This window comes from Quercus robur, chromosome 3 (assembly GCF_932294415.1).
Source record: "Quercus robur chromosome 3, dhQueRobu3.1, whole genome shotgun sequence".
Taxonomy (NCBI): Eukaryota; Viridiplantae; Streptophyta; class Magnoliopsida; order Fagales; family Fagaceae; genus Quercus; species Quercus robur.
This window is the reverse complement of record NC_065536.1, coordinates 1,825,709-1,849,660: the sequence shown is the minus strand read 5'-3', so window position 1 is coordinate 1,849,660 and position 23,952 is coordinate 1,825,709. Positions and strand designations below refer to the sequence as shown.

Below are 23,952 nucleotides of genomic sequence, written 5' to 3'. Positions count from 1 at the left end.
ATATGGAGAAATAATATTAAGAACAAGAAAATGATCTAACCTTTATTTAGTTCTAAACTAGTCTGTGGTGGAGAATTTCTATATTCTACATCCACATGGGCACCATTGCATGAATCTTCACAGCTCTTAATTTTGGGGTGCTTTTCATGCGAGATAATGGCATAAGATGATCCAGGAGCTGAATGTTTATTAAATGAGGATGAGTCATCATCTATTGTTGCATTGCAGTTTACTCAATTATGATAACAATACAGTCAAACTTACATTTAAAGAAACTTAAGGCCAAGATACATCCGAAGTTGAATAATATTGTAAATCCAAGTAGTGCACGAGTGATTTCCAATAAAAATATCCACCAAAGTTTAGCCCAGGCTTTCAAGTATTTCTCTTCCTATTGTTGTGTTCATGGACATCATCTACATGCAGGAAAGGAAAGCAAACTTAGCTGGGTGTTAATGTCAAAGTTAATCAAAGAAATGACAAGCTATTGGCAGGTTTGTACCAGTATTGATACAAATGTACAATAACAACAAAGCCTTAGTCCCAAATTTTTTGGGGTCATTCGTGAATCCTCAACAAGATTAGTTAGGGATAGCCATGTGTATTCTTTTCTTACATTCTATTCTATCTGTGGTCATAGCCTCTGTTACTTCCTTAATTCACATGTCCTTTTTAACTACATCTACTAATGTTATTTTTGGTCTTCTTCTACCTTTTTTGGTTCCCTCAACTTGAATCAACTCACTCTTTCTTATCAATGCATTAATCGCTCTACTTTACACATGATCAAACCATCTCAAACAAATTTCCCTCATCTTTTTATTAATAGGGGCCACCCCTACCTTTAAGTAGATTTCCTCATTTTGAATCCTATTTTTATGTGTATTTTCACTTATCCATTTGAACATTCTCCTCTCAGCTACACTCATTTTATAAATATGTTGCTTGTAACAGCCAACTTTTGATGCACATGTCATATATATACAATTTTTTGTGCACAAGCTAATATAAGCGTGTAATTCAGTAGTCTACATATAGTGGTTGTAATCAGAATATTCATTACTAAATTGTTTAGTGTATGAAGCCGGCTAAGACAATTATAACTTCAATTAAGATTTATTAAGAAAGAATTTTTCTGATCAAGAAACAAATGTTGATTCGAAACAATAGTTCTGATTAATGCATGAAGTACAAGAAAATTTATTGGATTTTCATTGCATTAGAGGTAATATGGGGGGAAAAAAGGATGTAGAAGAGATAGTTGTTCAGACGATGGCCAATGAAGCACCTATGCAACGTTATGACTTACTACCTAAAGTAATAAAAGTCTGTAGACCTCTTAATCCTCCAGTAACTTCCATTTTGTTACTATGAAACTCCTTCATTTCATTGTGGCAGTAAAGCTTGCCTATCGTATGACACATGAAAGGTTAGGTAGAAACGTGGCCATTGTAACTTATGGCAACCTTCTATCCTTAATTTTGAGGGCTTGAAATTATAGTTGCTAATTATCAGGCGTTGGTGTTACAGGTTTAAAAGTTTGAATCTAGATGCAAGTAGACTTCTTGTCTTAGTGATGTGTTTCTTGTCAATGAAGATGGCGACAATTTGATAAGTACTTCCTACTTGTTGCAAGCCATAGTTGCCCATTGTGAAAAGGACACCATAAAGAGTGGAGAGGAGAAGATAGGACGAGTCCAAAAATTACTTGATGTAGGCACTTAAATGTTAATTCTTCTATAGGTAACTCTGTCCTTTCTTCTTCTGCCTTTTTTTCCCCCTTTCAGTTGCTGCATTTGTATCTTGTTTCATAGTCAATAATTATTGTTTTCAACCTATTAATGTCCTAGGAATATTTTTCTCTCATTCAGTCTAGACATCATGCAGAATATTTCTTACTCTTTGGCCCTTGTTCAATCTCAACCTCATATCATAGGGCATTTTGTGAAAAGCTCTGTTATGACTTCAAAAATGCTGGTAATACTATAAGTCAGACCTTGGTGCCATGGAAAGTGTCCTCTACTTAAACAATGTGTAGTTGGGGCGAAAGCAGGATCCTTGTGCATTGGTGACAACAATTCTATGAGTAATACTTCTTTAAAGCTTAAATTTTTTTTTTTGTTATTTATTAAATTTTAAAATTATATTGTTAGGTACTTACTAGTTATCAATTGATAAAGTAATATGGAATGCTTGTTTCTTGTCTTAGAGTTTGAAGTATTTCGTTACATGGAAGTGCGTGAAGAACACGAGGTGACCATAAGACAATAAGAAGCGATAAAATACCTTGGCTTTGTTAGCAGGCTTTGACTTTGATTTTCTTCTTGACCACTTACATGGGGTAGCCTGGTTGATGTTCAGTGCAAGGGCTAAAGCTAAGCTTTTGGCTTTGGAGGTTAGGTTTGCTGACTTGATGAAGCAGTTGGGGCTGCTGGAGTGAAATATTTCGTTACATGGAAGTGTGTGAAATGCATGAGGTGACCATAAGACAAGAAGAAGTGACAAATTACCTTGGCTTTGTTAGTTGGATTAATCTTCTACTGTAAGGCATATCTCAATATTTCTGCTTTATCTTTTTTATGTTTTTACTTACCCTTTTCTCCATCCATAAAAACCTCATGCTGAATATTTAATTCTCTTTTGGCCTCATTTCAACCAAACATCAGATATCGGGAAGTACATTTTGTGATGGAGCCAATTGTCACTCATGGATGCACATTTTAGAGAGCGCTACAAAAGAAACTTCTTTATCAAATGTTTTTCTGGTAACAGTTATAATGCATCTTGGCGGAGTAGTTAGCTTCTATCTTTCTATCTTAGTATATTTTCTTCATAATGAATTAAATAGAATGTGACAAAAAATTTCTCCTGTCCCCTTGATCCATCGCTTCCATACTACAGGGGCTGGCTATGGCCATGACCACCTGCCCTTTATCTGAAGTCCAACCATGGCTGACCAATGGATGCACATAGACTCAGTTAGACTTCAACCAATTGGTAAGCTGATGAAGATATAATATAATGTTGCATATTTGTAGTTAAAAATGTGACACTAAAATGCCTTTTTATTTATTTATTTTTTATTTAAAGCAGAAAAGTTTTGCTAGATTTAAGGCATCCTGTAATTGATTGAACACCTTTCTTCATGAGGACCATGTTTGCCCTTTCAAGTGACAGTATTTTTAACTTTCTATTCCCTGCAAGATGAAAAAACCAGTTCCAACAAGCTAAAGTCTACCTTTATCAAGATTGACTCTGTTATTGTTTGTGTGTGTGTTATATTGGAAGGATGCCTTCTATTGTTTCTAAAAACTGAAACTCCTCAAATTTTGGGATTAAGACTTTGTTGTGTTATTGATGATTCACTTGTTTCTTATACTATAGAGTATAGAAGGCTCATCTCTAGATTTTTTTTATTATATATATATATATATATTTTTTTTTTTAGGGTAAATGACAAATTACCTCACTTTGGTTAGGACCATTATCAATTTATCCCTCGACTTTTTGAATGTAACAATATACCATTACATTGTATCTATGATTTCCTTTACTTTTCCACCAATCTTTAGAATTTAAAATTCAAAATTTCCTTGCAATTTCAATATTTATGTGTTAGACACAGACTAATTATAATTGACAATAAAGACAAACAGTATCAAGAGTAGAAGTCTGATTTATTTGGGCCTATGGCTAACAATTAAAATGAAGATATTGCATAAATAGAAAATTTACTTATTAGTTACATCAATTGTTTTATGCTATCTGTTTATTTTCTCATTCCTTTAACTTGTTTATTATTGCAAGTTTAATTCAAAACTCTGGTCCAAATGGTAAGCACAGCTTGCTTCAAAGGGAATTGTTATATTAATGACTGAAATTTTATTCTATGGCACCATAATTGGGAGAGCATGAGATGTTAGTGGCACCTTTGATACTGTCTACGGCATTCAGGATCCAGTAATCTACTAAAGAGACCTCCCCTGTCATTATTAACTTTAACATTTAACTTTAAATAGCTGCCTCTACCTTGGAAACTGCTCCAATATATCTGTTTGATAACTAATCATTTTCACATAGCTCAAGAGTGGCTTTTGTGGTTTACGAGATATTGCAATTTGATTTACCATTTTTATTAGCTTTTTGTGTTATGGAGTTAAAATTGGAGTTTTTTTAGTTCCCTAATTTTGAAAGGACTGGACTATGTAATATCAAGAAGTTGCTGCAAAATTATAATTTACTATACATTTGAAATTTGTGTTAAAAAAAGTACTCTTCTCTGTAGGAAATTTGCAGTATACACAAGTTTTTGTGGCTGAACCTCCAAAAATCACTGACAATGTCATATCTTGCTCATCTCCTAGTGTAATCTCTGATTAAATCTCAAAACAATCATCATCTATTTGTCACTCCTGATCAGATCATAAACAAAGCCTTTTAGATTTAACATATACCGTACCCAAAGATAAAACCCCATCAGGAAGGTCGAGGATTTAGCTGCGGAACAAAATGAGCATGAGCTCTATGCATGCACTCCCAAAGGAAAGTGAGGAAGATAAAGCCACTCAAAATATCATATATGCTATATTTTTCCCGTAATTTTTTTTTGATAAATATATTTTTCCCTTAACTTCTGTTTCGTTTGTTTAATTTCTAATTCCATAGTTATTGCTACTTCTCATTTAAATAAAGTGTTTGGTAGCTCTATTTTTTATAGGAATTAAAATGATATTTTCTGGGTTATTTTTATGCTTTGAATCTTGTTAGGAATTAAATGTGTTGCGATGCGTAGTAGTAAAGTTTACCATATAATTGATACTCTGCTGCAGGAAATAGTTTGTCCTTCTAGTGAACCTAATTTTTAAAAATAATATTAAAAAAACAACCAAAAAAATAACGAGTCATTCTGATTACTTTTTAATTTCTCATGTGTTGCTCCTGATGCTCATCCCTTGTTTAATGCTTATACTTTGAAATTGCTTTTAATGTGTTATAGCTCCTTTCAATAGACGTTAGACTACCATATATATTTATTTTAGACCGTTAACATTGTTGTTCATTGTGATTAAAAGTAATATAATTCTGCACAATAAAGATTCACTACAAAACTAGGTGCTTAACGATAGTCTCTCTGTCTCTAGAAAGAGAGCTTTCTCTCTTCTCTTAGGCAGTAGAAGTGTTCTGTCCCTTCTAACGAAGGAGAGTTTGTATCTCTAAGGTAACAAAGTTACCTTTAGAGCTAGTGGGGTTTTGGTTTTTTGGGGTTTAAGGGAAACACAGTCAGTTTGCATATTACCTATCACAGTCAAATTATTCTATCCGAGAGGGAGAACACAGGCTTTGTACTTCAAAGGGACCAACAATCGGGTGAATTCATCCTAGCAGCACAGTTACTGACGCCCCGATTCCTTGATATGGAAGCCGAGGCAAGAACTTCCAAACTATTATGGAGGTCCACGAATGGTTCCAGGATACGCAATCATAAGGAGCATCGAGTATTATTTGCCTTGGATAATCTGGGTGATGTGGGAAAGTGTTATTATGAGCGTTCGAAGCCTAGACCCTGTGATAAGTTTCATGGTGTTCAACAGCAGTCAAGCTCATCCGTGAGGGCAGGGGAGGGAGGAGGTCCGGTAGTGGCGCAACCAGCAGAGAGGGTGACAGAAAGATGCGATGGTGAGGCATTAAAGAGCATTGATGGAAATAAAGAGGGTGAAGCGCTGAACAATAATTGTGGGGATGTGGAAGGAACGTTACAACCAAATCAGGTAAACCAATTAATCTCGGATTTTAACAAGGCATTGAATGAGTTTGAAACCAAAAAGAAGTCTATCCATATTGGTAACCCTTCAACCCTTCCTTTTACGGAATTGATTGGTAATAAGTCAGAGGAGCATATTTGGGATCTGCCAGGTGGATTAGTGATGACTCATGAGTTTGGGTCGGTTAATATGGTCAATATTCCAGACAAGGAAAAAAGCGCAACAACAACAATGAAGGGTAATGGGCCTGATCAGTCCGACCAGCCTCCACACCGTGCCATTTGGAAACCACCTCCATGGCCGATCCTGAAGGTGACCTCTGATAATGTAATGTTCCGGGAACAAAAATCTGTGGATGTTGTTTTGGATATGGGAGGTGGATTAGTGTTGTTTTGGAGATCGACTATTGATGTAATTGTGGAGGGTTCGAGCACAAATTATATCAATACAATGTTTCAAGAAGAAGATAGGGCAGGGATTGGAGTGATCATCCGAGAATGCCAAGGAAAAGGCTTGGCACACATGGTCGGAGTCATCGCTCTCCCCCTAACTGTAATAGAGCTTGAAACTTTGGCTATATTGCAGTCTTTGGAATCCTTTGGGTTACATAGTCGTGATGTTAAATGTTTTGCAAGTTTATTTCACTGTATTAGGATTTCACATGTTCATAGAGAAGGATTGTTGTATTCTCACATTAAGAGAAACGACAATGAGGTTGCTCATAGTCTGGCTAAAAATGCATTATGCATACCAGATTTTCAAGTATGGATGGAAGATGTCCCATCTCATATTGGTTTGATTTTACAATTAGATGTAGTTAAATTTTATTAATAAAATCTATCAGTTTCTTTCTCAAAAAAAAAAAAAAAAAAAAGTAATATAATTCTAATACTTTAAAAAAGTATGCTTTCTTTGCAAAGTTCTTGCTTCTAATGATATTTGTCACCCTGAATAAGCCCTAAATCCCTGCCACTAGGAAAAAGTTAGTCACTTTACAAGAGATCTCGGAGGACGGAGAAAATATGTTCAGCAAGCACTTGAGGATGCAAGCATGGAGTTTGAACTGCCAAAGGAAGTAAGTTTTCCCTTTTTACATAGTACTATTACCAATGACCAATTCTAAATTTCGTCCTTCAATTACTGCTCTTTCTGGCTTGCAACTCTTATCGTTCTCTACATTAATTTGGGTCAGATCAAAGATGAACCTCGCTAAGCTAGTAGCCAGCCAGTGTTTAAGGTTCTAAGCACGGAAAATATTGGTCTGCTATAGCCAATATTGTCCATTGTGTCCTCATGTACTTTATTTTTTCCTTACTCTTCTTTCCCACCCACCACACCCCCCCCCCCCCCCCCCCCCAACAAAACCCCTTGTATTTAAGGTGCTTTTCTGTAGCTTTTCTAAGAAGGCAGATTAAGGCACTGGTCAAGTCCAAAACAAGTGTAAAAATAACAACTGGCATAGCATTTGCCCTTAAATTTTTAAAGCAGTAGTGTCTTGTGGCATAGTGAATGCCAATTTTTGTTTTCCACTGGTACAATTCAAGCTCTATTTTTGGTCCACTGTCCATGGATTTGATTCTAAAACAGTTCAAAAGATTCATTATAATTTGCAAAGAATTGATAATCAACATAGTGGCATGATCATTTTTATATTGTTAGTTAATTTCCTGCTGGTGAAATGCTCATTTGGAAGCTGCAGTTGTGTTACCATTTGTTTAACATTATTTTCTGATCCTGTGCAATGCATATTCAGGTTACTATTTTCTAGTTCCAACATGAAGGTCACCGGTTGAAAGGTGTTGGCCTCTTCACAATCATTGCTGGTGTGAGTTTACTCGTTACAAGTAATCAATTTCAAGAAAAGCCAAGAAATCCCCCCCGCTCCCCCTTTTAGGGTATTTTTTTTCTTATTGTTCTTCTTATTCTTGTGGAAATTAGGCTTTTCAAAGTTCATTAGTGGGTAATCTGCACAACTAGTTGGTAATTGTACTAAAATACTTGGATTTTCCATTTCCGACATAACTAGCAGCTCTGGGACATTTGGATATGGAATGCATTTTTATAGCTTTTTTCCATTTCTGATATGCATAGCAGCCTAGGACATTTTCCATCTTATCGATTTTGCTCGAAGATTATCCTCTGTTTTTGAGAGGGGTCATACTTTAGCTTCTGCTTCACAGTTAGGCAGAGTTGGAGACTTTAGTACTTGATTGCATCTCACCTTTAGCATCTTAGTAGTTTTTGTAATTGGGAATTTACATAGGGAGTTGCAAATTTGACATGCACCAATATATTAAACCTTTCTGAAAAAATTATTTCTACACAAACTTTCATAAATATCATATCTATCTTCAAGATCCTTTACGACTGAAGAATAAGCAAATGCCTATTCCCTCAGATATTGGTCTGTATAATCTCTTCCAGGGATTGATAGCCTCCTTGTCAACGTTGGCTTCAAGGTACTCTCATGGGACCTTGAGCAACTGAATAACTTGAAACTATCATTCTGCCATTTATCCTAAAAAAAAAAAGAAAAAGAAAAAGAAACTATCATGGCCAACTCTTAAGACAGATATCAACATGCATCTGTTGCTGCATATTCAACCCGTTGGAATTTGGATTCTTCCTTCCAATTCAACTCAACTACCTCCCCTTATCTCTTTGGTCAATCTTGCACATTTTATTCATGTTATGATAACTCTCATGCCTAGTGAATAGAAATTTAGTTATAAATTTCTCAAAAAATCATTATCAAGTGATGCTATTTGACGAGATAATTGGCCAATTTATTTGTATTTATTTGTGCTCTTTTAATGTAAGCTAAATTATCGTATTCTTATTAACCTTCTATCATAACATGCTTTTCCATACTATTTTTTGTGTATGTCAAACCCTCATGTTAAATTTTTCTTTTGGCCAGATTTAAACTAGAACTCAAATTCTAGTATGTGGTGAAGCATATTTTGTACTTGAGCAAATTTTAACTCATGGATGCACTTTTGAGAAATACCTACGAAAGAAACTCCTTCACCATTTCATAGTGGCATTAGAGCTTGCGTATCACATCACATAGTGAAACATGAAAGGTGAGGTAGGGTAGGTACTTGACCAAGTTCTTAGGTTTTGTGGTGAGATTATATTTTTTCCTAGAGAATTAATATTCTTGTATTTTCCCAATTTGTTGTGTACTCGAAGTTGTAAGCATAAATTTAAGTGCTGTAATCTCTATTTTCCTTATAGTGGATTGGTCGGTTTTTTCCCATGATTTTTCCCTCTACATTAAAGGGTTTTCCACGTAAATTTGGTGTCTATTTTGAGATTGATTGCTTGCATGGTAACTTGATCAATTACAACCAATCTTACTAAACACAACAAATTTTCCTATCATCGTTGATTAGTACATCAATCAACAAATTACTTGCAAAAGGTTTGCACAAAATTGCAGTTACCATGAAGTTTGGTATCAATGAACCAAGTAGCATTGCTAGATAATTGAAGTAGAGATAATGTTGCATAGAAATACTAGAAAACCTTATAAGTTAACCCTTAATTTCCAATAAGTTACATAAAATCAGCATATTCATGTTATAGCTCTCAATGATCTATGAAGAACCCAAAGCACATAAAATGGACTGAAAACTCAGAACATCAGCGACAATAGATCTTGCAACAACAACTTTAGGTTTTTCAAAGGCCAAATGTTAGCGAGTACAGTTAAAAGAAAAATTACACTTAGACTTGATAAATCTTCACACTAGGGATTCAAAATTTGACTAAAACACTAACTCCTCATTTACTGTATAAAACCTCCATGTCTTTTCATTAAATTTACTAGTTTATTGTTTAAAATAGTCCAATACCACAATGTCCTTATTTATGGCTCCATATTGCGATGTAAACAAACCATTCAACATCCAATATGTAAGGGTCAAACTATACAATTATATCCACCATTTTGGAATTTGCTGCAAGAGTGTTACAATATATAATCAAGTTCAACTATATATTCATAAGTTTTCACATTCACAAATACACTATGGCCTCACTAGAGACAGTTTTGCAACCTTAGTTTATCAATTCTGGAATCAAAAACTAAAAACTAGCAAAACGGTTGAATATCGTGTAGTAGGGTGAGGACAAAATTGCAACTACCATAAAGTTTGGTGTGAATGAAATAAGTAGCATTCCCAAATAATTGTAGTATAGCTGGGAACAAAGTCTAGCATAGAAGTATCAGCAAATCTAATAAGCTGACCCATGATATCAAATCATTGGATATATGACAATCACAAATATAACAATTTCGATGAAGAGATAGGGAACTTCAACTATCACCTACAATTTACAACATGTCCATTATAAAACTTGATCTGTCACACAACAAATCTCAAATATATAGTGTGTTTGTGAATATGCCTTTCGAAGTTAGAATGTATAGAGTTACTTACAACACAATATCTTAGCAAGGCAGTTTATAGACAATGCATTTTGTAATTTGAATTTCTAATGTTAACAATTTGTGTTATCTAAAATGTAAATACTGTACGCATGATTTTTTAACTTGATAAGTTTATAGTAGTTCTTATTACACTAAAGCAATACATTACTTGATAAATATGCGACAGTTCTTACTACATTGAATCAACAATTACTTGCAAACTAAAGGGCTTGCAAGCAACAGACAACATCTCCATCCTTTACCTACGCTGGAATTTTAACTTTCCGATAAAGTATGAAAACAAGGATGCAAAAACAATGGGGAAGGCAATGAGAACAACCGCCACAATAGCTAACTGGTCATGGTGAAACCCAAAGTAATCTTCTAGGAATGCAACAACTGTTTTGGTTTCTCCAAATATCACAATCTTTTTATTTATATCTCCATATTGTGATGAAAGCATACCATTAAGTGACCAAGATGTAGGGGTCAGATAATACATCCAGATCCACCACTTTGGAATTTGCTGCAAGAGTAGAACAATATGATCAGTTCTACTATATCTACTTTTTAAATCTTAGAGCCCACACCTATTGTGTGGCCACAATAGAGAGGAGTTTTGTAGCCTTAACTTACCGGTTTAGGAATCAAAAAACCAGCAAAGAGGTTGAATGTTGTGTAGAAGGCTGAGGACAAAATTGCAGCTACCATGAAGTTTGGCGTCAATGACACAAGTAGCATTCCCAAATAGTTGAAGTAGAGCAAGGAACAAAATATTGTATAGAAGTACCAAAAAACCTTATAAGCTGACCCATAATATCCAATCATTGGATAGCTAATCGTCACAAAAATAGCAGTTTCGATGAAGAGATAAGGAATCTCCACTATCACCTACAAAATTAGTATCCACAACTACTAAGCATTGAATATAACTAAAATTAAAAATAAATAAGAGAAGAAGAAGAAAGAAAGAAGTTCATATCAAGATATTAACTCCACCTCTCTTTCACTCTCTTCCCTTTTTGGATCAAGCTAGCACAAGTAAACATGTAAAAGCAGTTGGAAAAGATGAGATAAATTTCTCATGCTATCTTTCTTGAAGATCTAGCAAGAATCCAAAGTACGTCAAATTTACAACGTTTGAGATTACTCATAATGCCATGAAAGCAGTCAACGTTAAATTCAATTGGTTCCAAAGAAAATTATACCTGTGCAAGTGAATAAGCCCATGAAGAGTACATCCCTGCAAATATTTCCCGATACATAATAGTTCGCTCTGTTGCAACATATGGTAGAACTGTTGAGCAGTTATTTATGCCCAAGAAGAGCACGGCAACATACATGGAACCAAATATATTGAACAAATTCTGCTGGTTATTCCTAATGGATAAAATAAGAATCAAAATTAGATATTTGCATAACTACAACATCATGCAGAAAATTGTATATCTTACAGATGCACAATCTTAAGCAAAGAAAAATCTACAACTGTAAGAATCACGCTTATTAGACAAACACTTCATAAAAGAAATTCTGGTTCTACTGTCACTTACAATGCGCAAGCTCAATTTTGCCAAGGTATCCGGTAGGTAGGATTAGAAACTTTTAAACTGTAATAAGCATTCTGTAAATGTAGTAGAAATCTTAGACACATTAAAACTTACAATTTTTTTCCTTCGTTCCAATAAAGCACCCCAAAAATTAAAGCTGTTACAAGAGTATGCATGATACGCATAAGGTTGTATGCAGGACTCCTCCAATAAGCCAAATGCTGTTTCCATAGGCAAGATTTTAATTGTCCCCGACCATTTTGTGAAAAGAGTGTAGGAAAATACAGGTCTGTTGACCCAGGAGGTGGACTACTCAACTGCCTTACAAGCTCCATGTGTTTCCTGCAAATGGAATAATATTAGAAATCACATCAAGTTTTAAAATGCCAATGCAGGTCATATGAAGATATATATCTTAAGGAAAATATTTTGTTCCACAAAATAGATGTTCTTAAGAGAGATTAGCACAGCCTTGATACCTTATAACACTAAGGCCACATAAGGAAGGGCAGACAAAACACAAGGCCATTCCCCCATGCATTTCAAAAAGGATGAAAAGCAAATGGTTTTTAATTTAATTATCTTTACGTCAGGAGAAGCTATGGCAGAAATTCCACGGTATCAAAGTTATTTAATAGAGACATTATTTCACATTATACAGCAACAAAACCAATGACAATTGTAGCTGAACTCAGCAACTCACTCGTATAAAGCAGAATCCCTGTACTTCTGGGCAAAATCTGCACCAAGTTCTGCTTCTGCAGATATAGAAGTGACCTCTAACATCCATGTTGCCGGATTGTAATTATTTCTAATCTTCGGAACTCCAGGGATACTCTGTCAAAGTAAAAGTTCAGTAACAAGAAGATCAATAAAATTAATTACTCAAAGTAAATAGTATTACTTAAGGAAAATGAAAGCAGGGGGAAAAAAGCAATAGATAAAATGCGTTGCTACATCAAACTGACCTCAAAGTATTCTATAACACAAGCTGAATGTTGTCCTAATGATCCTGAGTATATTACATGTCCACCACTTTTTAGAAGAATTAGCTGCATTAGCAAGACAGGCATGAGATAAGTAACTATTCTAGATTCGATAACAAGAAAATTGTTGATTATTATCCAACACTATGGTCTCATATACTCTTTTTGGGTAGTAGGCTGGAATGCATCTCACAAATTTATAATCTGGTTGCTTTTCCTCAGATCTAAAAAACTCCAGGGCCTTTATTTATTTCCTCAGTACAAATGCATGTATTTCTGAGATTAATAAAACTCCTTGGTTTTACAATTTTACTTACCCTTACAATTTTAAATTCTTATAAAAAAAATCACCTCATCAAATGCTTCAAATATGTCAATACTTGGCTGGTGGATGGTACAAACAATTGTTCTTCCTGTATCAGCTACATTCTTCACAGCTCGCATAACAATTGCAGCTGCTCTTGCATCCAAACCCGTTGTTGGTTCATCCATGAAGATAATAGACGGGTTAGAAACAAGCTCCACAGCTATTGTAAGCCTCTTGCGCTGCTCATTTGATAGACCATTAATGCCAGGTACGCCAACCAGGGCATCCTTTATTCCATCAAGCTCAATGGTCTCCAAGACTTCATTCACAAATTCCTGCATGACATGACACAGTAGCTTTCACAAAATATTATCTCAATGATGAATATAAAACCAAACCTTTGATTCATGTCAGCACATAGAGAACTTACAGCTTTAGTTTTTGAGTCTATCTGAGGAGACAGTCGTAGCCAAGCAGAAAATATCACCGATTCTTCAACTGTGATTTGAGGAGAATGTATGTCTGTTTGTTCACAATAACCCGACACCCTAGCAAACGTCTCTTGAAACTTGGGATACCCTCCAATTTTTATGTGCCCTTCAATATAGCCACTGGTCTTTCTTCCGGCTAAGACATCCAGAAGAGTTGTTTTCCCGGCTCCACTGACACCCATCAATGCTGTAAGAACACCAGGCTTCAATGCACCCGTAATATCAGAAAGAATTTGGAGTTTTTTATTGGTGAATCCCTTTTCTCTCATTTCCTAGAAGCCAAAAAGGAAAAACAATGACAGGAATTAATATGTTGTAATGTAAACAGCCATCAATTCAGCAGCAACCATAACCTTATATGAATTAAATGTAATTACCAAGGGGATGTCAACATAGTATTGCACATCTTGAAACACTACTGTTAAGGGTGTAAATGGCAATACCATTCTACCTGTTAATTGAGACAAGACACTCGTTCAAATGTTGGAGAAATATATGTTTACAGTAATGATCTGAAGAATAAGCAGAAGAACAATAAAATTGGTAAAACCTTTATTTGGTTCTATACTATTCTGTGCAGGAGAATTTCCAGACTTTTTTTCTAGACAGGAACCATCACGTGAATCTTCACTTCCCTGTATTTGGGAGAGCTTTTCATGAGAGATAACAGCAGGAGACGATCCAGGAGCTGTTTATTAAACGATGATGAATCAAAATCTAGCTATTGTTGCATTGCTGTTTAAGTTAAAATATAATAACAATCAAGAACACAAACTTACACTTCAAGAAAGTTAAGGCCAGGACATATCCAATGTTAAAAACAATTATAAATCCAAATAGGGCACCGAGTGATATCCAATAAAGATATCCATCAAAGTTCAGTCCACGGCTTTCGAGTATTTCTTGCCCTATGGTGGTGTTTGTGGATAACATCTACAGACAAGAAAGGAAAACAAACTTAGCCAATAAGACCATATATATATACTCTTGATGCTAATGAAAAAGTTAATTACAGAAATGGCAAGCTATTGACAGGTTTATATGAGGAGTATTAATGCACATGTCCTACAGCCAAATTAGTTGTTTAGCAGCATGTATAAGCAGACAATTTATTGCATACAATGTTTAATTGTAATTAGATTGTGCATTACTTAGTGCTTAGTGTTTGAAGCCAGCTAAGACATTAGAACATCAGCTAAGATTCACTATTAAGTGAGAATATTGGTATTCAAGAAATAACATGTTGATCAGAGATGACTGTCTTTCAATGCCGATCTCTTTGGAGGAGCCATACAACCAGTAGGTCTGCCCCTTGCTCATAAGTTGCGGTATTAGCTAAAAATAGACAAAGGATTATTTGTTATGTCATGAGAGACTCACCTTTTGCCATCGTGGAGCAAGAAATTCATTTAAAGAAAGGCCCATTTCTCCATATGTGATAGGAGAAACCCAGAAACCCCACTTCAACCAAACAGGCATAGAAGCTGCAACCAGATGCACAGCTCAGCTCATCCTTTTAATTGATTATATTAGAATGAGATTGGAGAAGAGGTAAGATAACCTTACATTGAGTTATAATGAAGCCAGAGAATACTAACAATATTAATATTGCAAAACTACCAGCTGTCATGGAAGCATTATTGGTCTGGAAGACTGATGCCAGGAAACGGAACATGGATAATGAAGATAAATGCACTGCAAAAAGAAGAATGAACTGACGGAAGAACCTGAGCACACAGAAAACGATCAGAGATTCATAACTAAAAAAAATGAGACTTCTTGAGCAAAAGAAAGTACTAGTATAAAATGCTTTTTTGAGGTTATAGCACTTGAGAAGCTTTGGATATGCAATTGCTAGTTGATGAACCAAAATAGGGGGAAATGCAATAATAAATCTACATATTTTCATGTCAACCTCACCTTTCGGCTTCAGGGCTATATCCAATAACATAATACGTAAGACATGTCCAAACTAGAGATTCCACAAATGAAATAGGAACCTTTAAAATACTTGATGGAATTGCATATGCCCAAGCTGGGTAAAAACAAAATGTTTTTTGTTTGTAGAAGACTTCAAGCCTTTGAATAGTCATGGACAACTCTGGAATTCCATCAACAAGAAGGATGATAAGAGCATAAAACAGGGAACCCATATAGTAATTTGCATGAAGAATATCAATATCCATCCGGGTCCGTAAAAATACAGTCATCGTGATACATGCAGTGATGAGAAGCTGCAGATAGAAAAGAACAGGAAAACATATTTTCAGATTAATAGGTTTTCCTCCACCCCGGGTGGCTGTCCAAAAGAAAAAAAAAAAAAGGGAATGAGAAACAAACGCAAAAGTATGAATCTTCACCTGCGTTGTTTTGAATATATAGATGAAAGAATTCCTTTTCATGAGAAGATACTCCCTTGAAGCACATATTCTAAATAGTTCCCATTTAGAAAGAGAATACACACTAAAGGAAAGAGCATCTCCATGGCTTTGGGATTTATCATATGTCTCTGAAAGCTCTTCATCTAGCTTCTTTCCATAAGGAGATTCCTTGAACTTCCTAGAGAACATATCAACTGAAACATAACTGTAGGGTACTTCCATTTGATACCAGTACTGTGCTTGATCTTTCCTAGAGATAACCTGCATAAAGATAGGATGAAGTAGTTCTTTCAAACAAACAAATTTTTTTAAGAAAAAGACGAGTATAGGCTTCTATTCACTTGCCTCTTGGACAAACTCAGCAACGCCTTTCCTCTCAGGACACCTAAAACCACAATCCTCAAAAAAATTTAGAACATGATCACGTGGACCATGATACACAATCTTCCCTTCCGACATTAAAATAAGGTCATCAAAAATATCAAAGGTTTCTGGTGCTGGCTGAAGAAGTGAAACTAGTACAGTAGCATCTGTGATATGCACTAGCTGCTGAAGACATGTAACAACTTGAAATGCAGTGGAACTGTCTAATCCATTTGTTATTTCATCCATAAACAAGGCTTTTGTAGGTCCTACAATCATCTCCCCTGCCAAAATTTAATTTGATTCCTGTGGTCAAAATTCTTATCGGAAACTGGGTTTAGTTCTCTCTATAACTAAAACTACTAGAAAGCAGAACAGCTATCAGTCTTCTATTCAAATTACCTGTTGTCAATCTCTTCTTCTGACCACCGGAGATACCTCTTCTCATGGCATCTCCAACTAGAGTGTCGGCACAGATATCAAGTCCAAGGATCTGAGAAGCCACGGCAGCAACATATATAAACTGGTAAGGCAAGTATCAATTACAGGGTACAAGTTTACTTTCAGCTCTGTTAAAAAAGAATGACCTTTAGTATGTAGTCTGTTTGAAGGTTTCCTTTTAGTCCTTTGGCTGAAATTGCCTGGCAGAACAAGTAGCATAATCAATATTGCAACATCTAATCTCATGAATACCATTAAGAGGCAGGAACAAAATAATATCAACAAGACTGTGTTGTGAAGTATTAAATAGACTTGCATAAGAATTATAGTATATCAAGTATGTCATTTGTATCAATCAATAAATATACTAAATATACTCTTCTGTACATTAATTTATATCAACTTACATGATAATGCAAACATGTAACCCATGCTGCTATAGAACATATTCTAATGAAAACATTCAAATACTCATAACATTATGAAGTAAGAATCTAAATTTAAAAGGAAACTAAATTGACATTATATTTTTGTCATTCCACAAGCAATATAACATTAGCACCATCAGAATCCTACACATTTCAATGTCTTTTGCTAATAATTTTTCGCATTATCTAAAGTTTTCCATCATTTTAGCAAAAACGTTTTCTCATGTAGTTTTATGGGATTTGTTTCCAAGTTTGTTGTTAAAAACTAGGATAAGCAAGTTAACCTTTGATGTTGATTTTTCATGTAGCAAAATCAGTTGGCTTCCCCTTATAATACATATAGAGAACAAAAACTCAGCCATGCTACAGAAGTACATATGACTACACAAACATGAAGGAAAGAAGACTGGAGATGCAATAGGTACCTTCATGTAAGTGTCTACGTCTGGATCAGGAATAATTCCAGCTTCCTTCTCCCTTTTACTGACCTCCACCATAATATCTTCATTAGGCCAACAACAAATGGTGCTGTTATTATTGTCACTGTTGTGCAGTGAAGGGACATCATAACTAAATCATCTATAATGTGAACACTAAGGAATGCTTGCCTGCTCGGCTTCCAACACCCTGGCAACGAGCTGAAAAATCCAGTATTTCCCTGACAGTCATATCTGAAATGTGCTTGTCATTTTGACTAATATAAGCTGAAGTCTTTTGAGGGACAAACTCTTCTAGCTTGTATCCATTATAAGTAATCTCCCCAGTAATCTATTGGAAAAAAGCAAATAGATAAATAATACAGCACCTGCGAACAGACTAATGTACATCCCATCAAAAAAGTTAACAACTCAAAAACTCTATTCATTTTTATGCGCATATTTAATTTTAAGGCAAGGGGATAAGCATATTTCAATTTTAAAAATTTAAGTTTCCAGAATGTAGATAGGTTTAGCTTTGAGATTCTCTTGATTTTATATCTTCATTCTGATGGTTTATATAGTCATTTTCAGTATTGTGAAAGTGTGAAACCTTGAGAGATTGGTTTAGAGTTCCTGACAGAGCCTTCAAAAGGGAGGTCTTCCCACAACCCGGGGGACCAAGCAGTAGAGTTATCCTACAAGAAAGGTAAAACCATGTAAATACACTTCTTTCAACTTCTTTATTTCTATGAAAAAAAATTCCCATACAGCTTTTTATGAACGAGAACATGTCAATTGAGGAGGCAATAGAGTATGATTTTAGATAAGATAGAATGACAGAAAAGATTACAAATTTCCCGCCCAGATTAGTGTCTGGAAGATTCATAGCCGACCACAAAGTTTTGGGACTCTAATGTAGTTGTTATTGTTCTTGTTGTTTTATACAACAAAGTGCAAATTGAAGGGATAATATTCCCAGTCCAAAGCATCATAAATTATGAGGGTAGTATATCAAAGAAGATTACAAATATCAAAGAATTATAACCTTGCCAAGTGAAAGTTTTGCAATGAAAATATCCAATTTTATCATTAAAACAAATACCATTTCGAAGATGTATGGACAAGCCAACAAAGTGATGAACCTAAATTTAAGTATATCTATAATTCTATTCATCCATGTGCTGATATGCACCACAGAAACAGTAAATACATATTTAACTTTTTTTTATCCAGTAAAAGAGATCCTTTGAACTTTAACTATTGCAATTTCCTTTACCAAAAATCTTTCAGTATTTTTTCCTTTTCAATTGATGATTATGTTTATTATGTATGTTAGAGAGCATTCTAGAAAAAATCAACTTGAAGTGCAGCTAAGAAGAACAGGGTGACATGTACAAGAAATGATAGTACAAAACATGACTGCAGCCATGATAAGTTTGAGATAGCAATTAGCAGCAAGATGAAAGCTCAAAGACAATTGGTTCAGAGGGGAAAAAAAGGGAACGAATACTAACGAGAAATGATATATCCAAGTTCTAGGGACTACAATGACAACTGAAAAGGCTGAAATATAATTTTGTTCTAAAAATTTTGGCTTAATTTTGATTTTTTTTCCCCAAAAAAATTTCAACTTGCAAGTCCCTCAAAAATATATTTTAGCAGATTAAAAAAGGGTTTAGCTTGAATAAACTAAACATTGTCAAGTATTAAGTGTTCAAACTCAGCTCATCAACAAAAGTAAAATGTTCAAACTTGGTTCAAGCTCAAACCAAGCCTACAAACAATGTTTGAACTCGAGCTTGTCAAAATGTCTAAAAGCTTAATCTCAACTTGTTCAACTTAATTCATTATTCAAGCCAATCTTGAGCTCAATATAAAACTCATGAGCTTAAGATCCTACACAAATACATTATCACACCCATTTTAATCATATTCTCAGGCCTATTTGATTTGGAAGAGTGTTCTCTCGACTCCCAATGAATGAAAAAACTTACTATGATATGAGTCTATTTTCCAAGCCCATATAAAACTTATTAATAAGCCCATAAACGAGCCTAGGCACGACTTGTTTTTTATCAAGCCCTATTGGTCACGAACCTATTCATTAACCTTTTTCCTTTTTTTGCTTGGGCTCTACTCATTTATAGCCCTACTTTCTAGTTTAAAGCTTACAAGGAAGACAAAAATGTATGTAAGGTAATAGAAGATAGCCATATCATATGCTTTATAAATTCCTTTTTCAATATGGCTATTAATTTATTAGGTATATGGTCTTTTCTTTTCTTTTCTTTTCTTTTTTTTCTTTTTTTTTTTTTGAGAAAAAAAACAAAACACAAAAAAAAAAAAAAAAAAAAAAAAAAAAAAAACCTTACTAGTTAAGTTTCAAGAAAGTTAAAATTCTAATCCAACTATAGTTTATTTCAGCTAAACTCTATTAGCTAAATTTCAATAAAATTTTGAGAATTTTAAAATAAAATTTAAAATTTGTTTCAATTATTTTGATAATTTATCATAATATTTTATTTTAATATAATACAATTTACATTAAATATCATCCTTATATCAAGTAGCTTAATATATGTTTGTATTTTGATAATTTAATCTAGATGAAACTCTATTTTAAAATGTCAAGTCACTCACTAAAATTTTGGAACTATTTTAAAATAAATTTATCTTTCACATAGAATTTTTAATGAATCCGTACATCGCATGTATATACTACCAGTATATTGAATAAAAGACTATAAAACCTAAATCATAAAATTGACTAAGAAAAAGGCATATAGCTACCTTCCAGGCTTTATGATACCACTAACTTCATTAATTATGCTTATCTTAGCTAGTCGTGACTTCGAACCTGGTAGCTTAGTGAATACCTGTTAAGAAAGAAAGAAAGAAAAAATACTTGTTATAAAATATATAACTGGAAAAAATAAAGTTAAAAATTAAAAAAAAAAATTATATATAGTAGATAATATAAACATTTTATATCTGTAATAAATTATAGTTTATTCAATTCAAAAAGATTCTGAAAATCCAGGTTTCTCCATTAGATTAATTGTCAACTGTCTTACCCCAAAAAAAAAAAAATTGTCAAATGTCAGATAGCCACATCAGAGTATAGACAATTTGCATAATTGTATGCATTTTCACTTGCATCTGCACTATCTTTTTTTTTTTTTTTTTTGCTAATTGGTCCTAACTCCTAATCCATTTTTCTTTGCTAATTGGCCATATTCATGCTCCAGGTAGTCCAGAATCCATTGACAAAATAGTATATGATCAAGCTCTAAATAGTAAATACTCTTTAAAAGAAAGTACTTACAGAAAGCATGTTTTTAAAAGAATTCCATAGAGTTGGTAATGGCTTGCCATGAACCACCTCACACTCTGCCTCCACGCGCAGATTTTTGTATCTCAACTCCACAGTGGGCAATTCTACACCAACTCTGCAAGTACAGTTCAGTTTCAACAAAATGAATCCATACATACAAGAACAGAAGTATAAATGAAGACATTAAAAGAAGTGCAATATACACATTAATTAGCTCGTTGAGCAATGAAAAATAATCCTAAGAGCAATTAATAGCAGCAATAATGAATAGTAGTATACTAGTATGAATGTTCATATATTGGAATGCAAGTTTTTATTTCTCTAATCTCTTTGTATGACTTACTATGGCATCAATTCCATTCAAATTTGATTCTACATCCATGTTTCTTGTATATACTTGCACATGATTTTTACTAGGAAAAATAGCAGCATGATATACTAATTATGTTCAAATACTGCATAGTATGAATGTTCATATTGCAATGCAAGTTTTTGTTTCTCTATATATGTATGACTTACTATGGCATCAATTCCATTCATAATGATTCTACATTCATATCTTGCTTGTATGATTGTTTACTAGAAAAAAGTAAACATGAAAGTAGAAGGCTCAATTACTTGTCTATCCGGTTTCTAATTTTTCTCAATAACCGAAGGTTGTCGTGCTCGATGTGCTTGATGAGCTTCTCTATGAAGACATGCCGTTCTTGAGCTCCAAGCTTGGTAACATCAATAACCTTTTTTTCTTTAGTATCAGTAGCACCAACATCATCACCATCCTCATCAAATAAGGACGATCTGAGACGCTCAAATGTTGGCAATCTCTCAATTGCAGCCCACTGCAATGCATATACAGCATCAGCATCAACATCACCACCCTTTGTAGAGCTCAATCCTGAAGCACTGCTTCGGAAACTTGAGCTACGACGCTGAAAAGATGATCTAATGCTTCTTCCTATCTCTGCCAACTCAATTCTCAGTGACTCTATATCATCTGTACCAATCATCTGAGCCATTTTCGTTGAACTTGGAGAGCCTCAACTTGCAAGGAAAACAGGGTAGAAAGAGCTGTGTATATATATGTATAAACTTTGCTTATGTTCAATTGATGAAGTCACACTTATTCATAATAGCAAGTAAATTAAAACTTAATGCCGCAAACTATGGAGTTGACTTAGGCTATTTCTTTCTCTTTTCCATCTATGTTACCATGGTTTATTACAAAAGTCAATTAATTATCCAATAAGGTGTGGAAACGGGGGCGCTACTCTATATTCAAGGGGTTCAAAACCCCCTGACTTTAAAAAAAAAAAAATTATATATATAAAATATTTTTTTATTAGTTTAATACTTTAATTTATTTTTAAATGTATTTTTGCACACTTTGACCTAAATTTTGAATATTCTTATTACAAGTATTTCTAACTCTAAAAGTAAAGAGTAAGTGTTTGTGAATTGTAAATGTCACTCTTTTTTATAAATTTATATTATGTGTGAATGTGTCTAATATTGATTGTGTGCATTACTTTATGTTATAATACTATTCGTGTGAATTATGATGTGTGTGGATACTTATGTGTAAAATGTAAATATAATATAAATTTATATAATTTAATAATTAGGAAATAAAGATGGTTTGTTACATCTGTATTGTGGGGGTAAAATTCATCAGTCAACAGTGGGCCTTGGGACCCGTGCGGAGCCCAGCCATAACAGGAAGTGAAGACATAGCCGGAAGACTTTCAGCCCAATCCTGTTGGGCCGGGCTTGTTTAAGGGGCGTCCGAGGAGGAGTGTCTCCTCGGACGCACCAAATGGGAGTCCAATGCACGCCCTGTACACAGTGAGAAATCGTCCCAAATAGAAGGAAAATGCTAGACGTTCAGGGGGACAACCACAACTGCCGCACTAAATGTAAGGAAGTTACTTTTCCAGCCGCATTAATGTAGAGAGGACAGGAGAATAGTATTATCTTGGCCAGTGCAACTCACAGAAAAAGAAGGGGGATGTCCTATGGGACAGACACTCAAGTATAGGCCCAGATGATTAACAAGTGTAAGGCCATTATCAATTGAAGGATGCTATATAAGAGAAGAAAATCCCCATGACTAAGGGATCGGAAAATTGATAGAAAAAGGAAGGAAGAGAGAAAGAGAGAAAGGAATTCTGTAAACAGAGCATAAAAAGCACTCATACAGCCCCACGGACTGTTATCCCATGAAACTTAATGAAATATCCCCACGTTCAAATTGTTGCATGGCTTACTAATAATTACGTTTACTCTGTCAAGACCTAGTTCTGTGACCCACTCTCTACAAATTCATTGTTGAGGGTCTTTTGGGCCAGAATCGCCTGCTTGCTGGGCCTGGGTCCCAAAAACCGCCCTTACAATTGGCGCCGTCTGTGGGAAGAATTTGTGTCTCGACAAGTGAAACAGTAAGAAATGGAAGGATCAGGCCCGTGCCAAACCGGACGTGCAGATTCTCAACGGCAGGACAATTTTTTAAATATCGAACGAAGGAAGGACCAAGATAATCAGCGAGAGGGCAGCGTGAACACCTCTCACACGAGTAAAAGCCGCTCAAAAGGGAAGGATCATGCATCCCATAAGCAAAACGATCGAAAGGCTCTACAACAAGCGATTGATGATTTGAAGAAAAAGCTGCGCCGAGCACAGCAGAAACGTCCTTCACCCGACTCGGGCACTAGCAATGACGAGGATAACGAATACCGGCGAAAATCAAGAACCCCTCCAAGCGAGACATTTTCCTACGAGGAAGAGAGGCCTTGCAAACGCAACCACAAAAGCCCATCTTACCAAGGCCTGGCCAACGATGCCATGAGCAAGGCTCTGGATCGCATCTCCCAGTCGTCGTTCACGCATAGAATAGAGAGGGCAGTGCTTCCTCGGCGGTTCCATCAACCAACGTTTGCCATATACAATGGTCGGACCGACCCAGTAGAGCATGTAAGCCAATTCAATCAGAGGATGGCCGTCCACTCCAAGGATTAGGCGTTAATGTGTAAGGTATTTCCATCCAGCTTGGGACCCA

The 23,952-nt window shown here is 34.9% G+C and overlaps 1 protein-coding gene and 1 long non-coding RNA gene across 4 annotated transcripts; one reads left to right on the top strand and one right to left on the bottom strand.

The window, feature by feature from the left end:
* The first annotated feature begins 1,369 nt into the window (after window positions 1-1,369).
* On the top strand, window positions 1,370-2,999 carry LOC126716639 (uncharacterized). Of its 3 annotated transcripts, none has more exons than XR_007652207.1 (5): window positions 1,370-1,429; window positions 1,531-2,086; window positions 2,210-2,253; window positions 2,362-2,765; window positions 2,902-2,999. It is a non-coding gene; the product is annotated as an uncharacterized LOC126716639 (long non-coding RNA). The 3 variants fall into 3 exon arrangements; XR_007652206.1 differs by having other exon boundaries at window positions 2,210-2,542; window positions 2,667-2,765; XR_007652205.1 differs by having other exon boundaries at window positions 2,210-2,765.
* Window positions 3,000-10,303: 7,304 nt separating this feature from the next.
* On the bottom strand, window positions 10,304-21,956 carry LOC126716633 (pleiotropic drug resistance protein 3-like). The gene is made up of 24 exons (XM_050417540.1): window positions 21,519-21,956; window positions 20,892-21,015; window positions 20,357-20,442; window positions 18,177-18,261; window positions 17,756-17,915; window positions 17,573-17,649; window positions 16,866-16,919; window positions 16,681-16,771; window positions 16,261-16,562; window positions 15,895-16,176; window positions 15,455-15,768; window positions 15,101-15,261; window positions 14,915-15,018; window positions 14,314-14,467; window positions 14,085-14,222; window positions 13,912-13,985; window positions 13,474-13,806; window positions 13,088-13,378; window positions 12,719-12,802; window positions 12,454-12,587; window positions 11,865-12,092; window positions 11,409-11,580; window positions 10,837-11,091; window positions 10,304-10,726 (listed from the first exon to the last, which is right to left on the bottom strand). The coding sequence occupies exons 1-24, from the start codon at window positions 21,914-21,916 to the stop codon at window positions 10,460-10,462; spliced, it is 4,368 nt and encodes a 1,455-aa protein (XP_050273497.1). The 5' UTR covers window positions 21,917-21,956; the 3' UTR covers window positions 10,304-10,459.
* Between the last annotated feature and the right edge of the window lie 1,996 nt (window positions 21,957-23,952).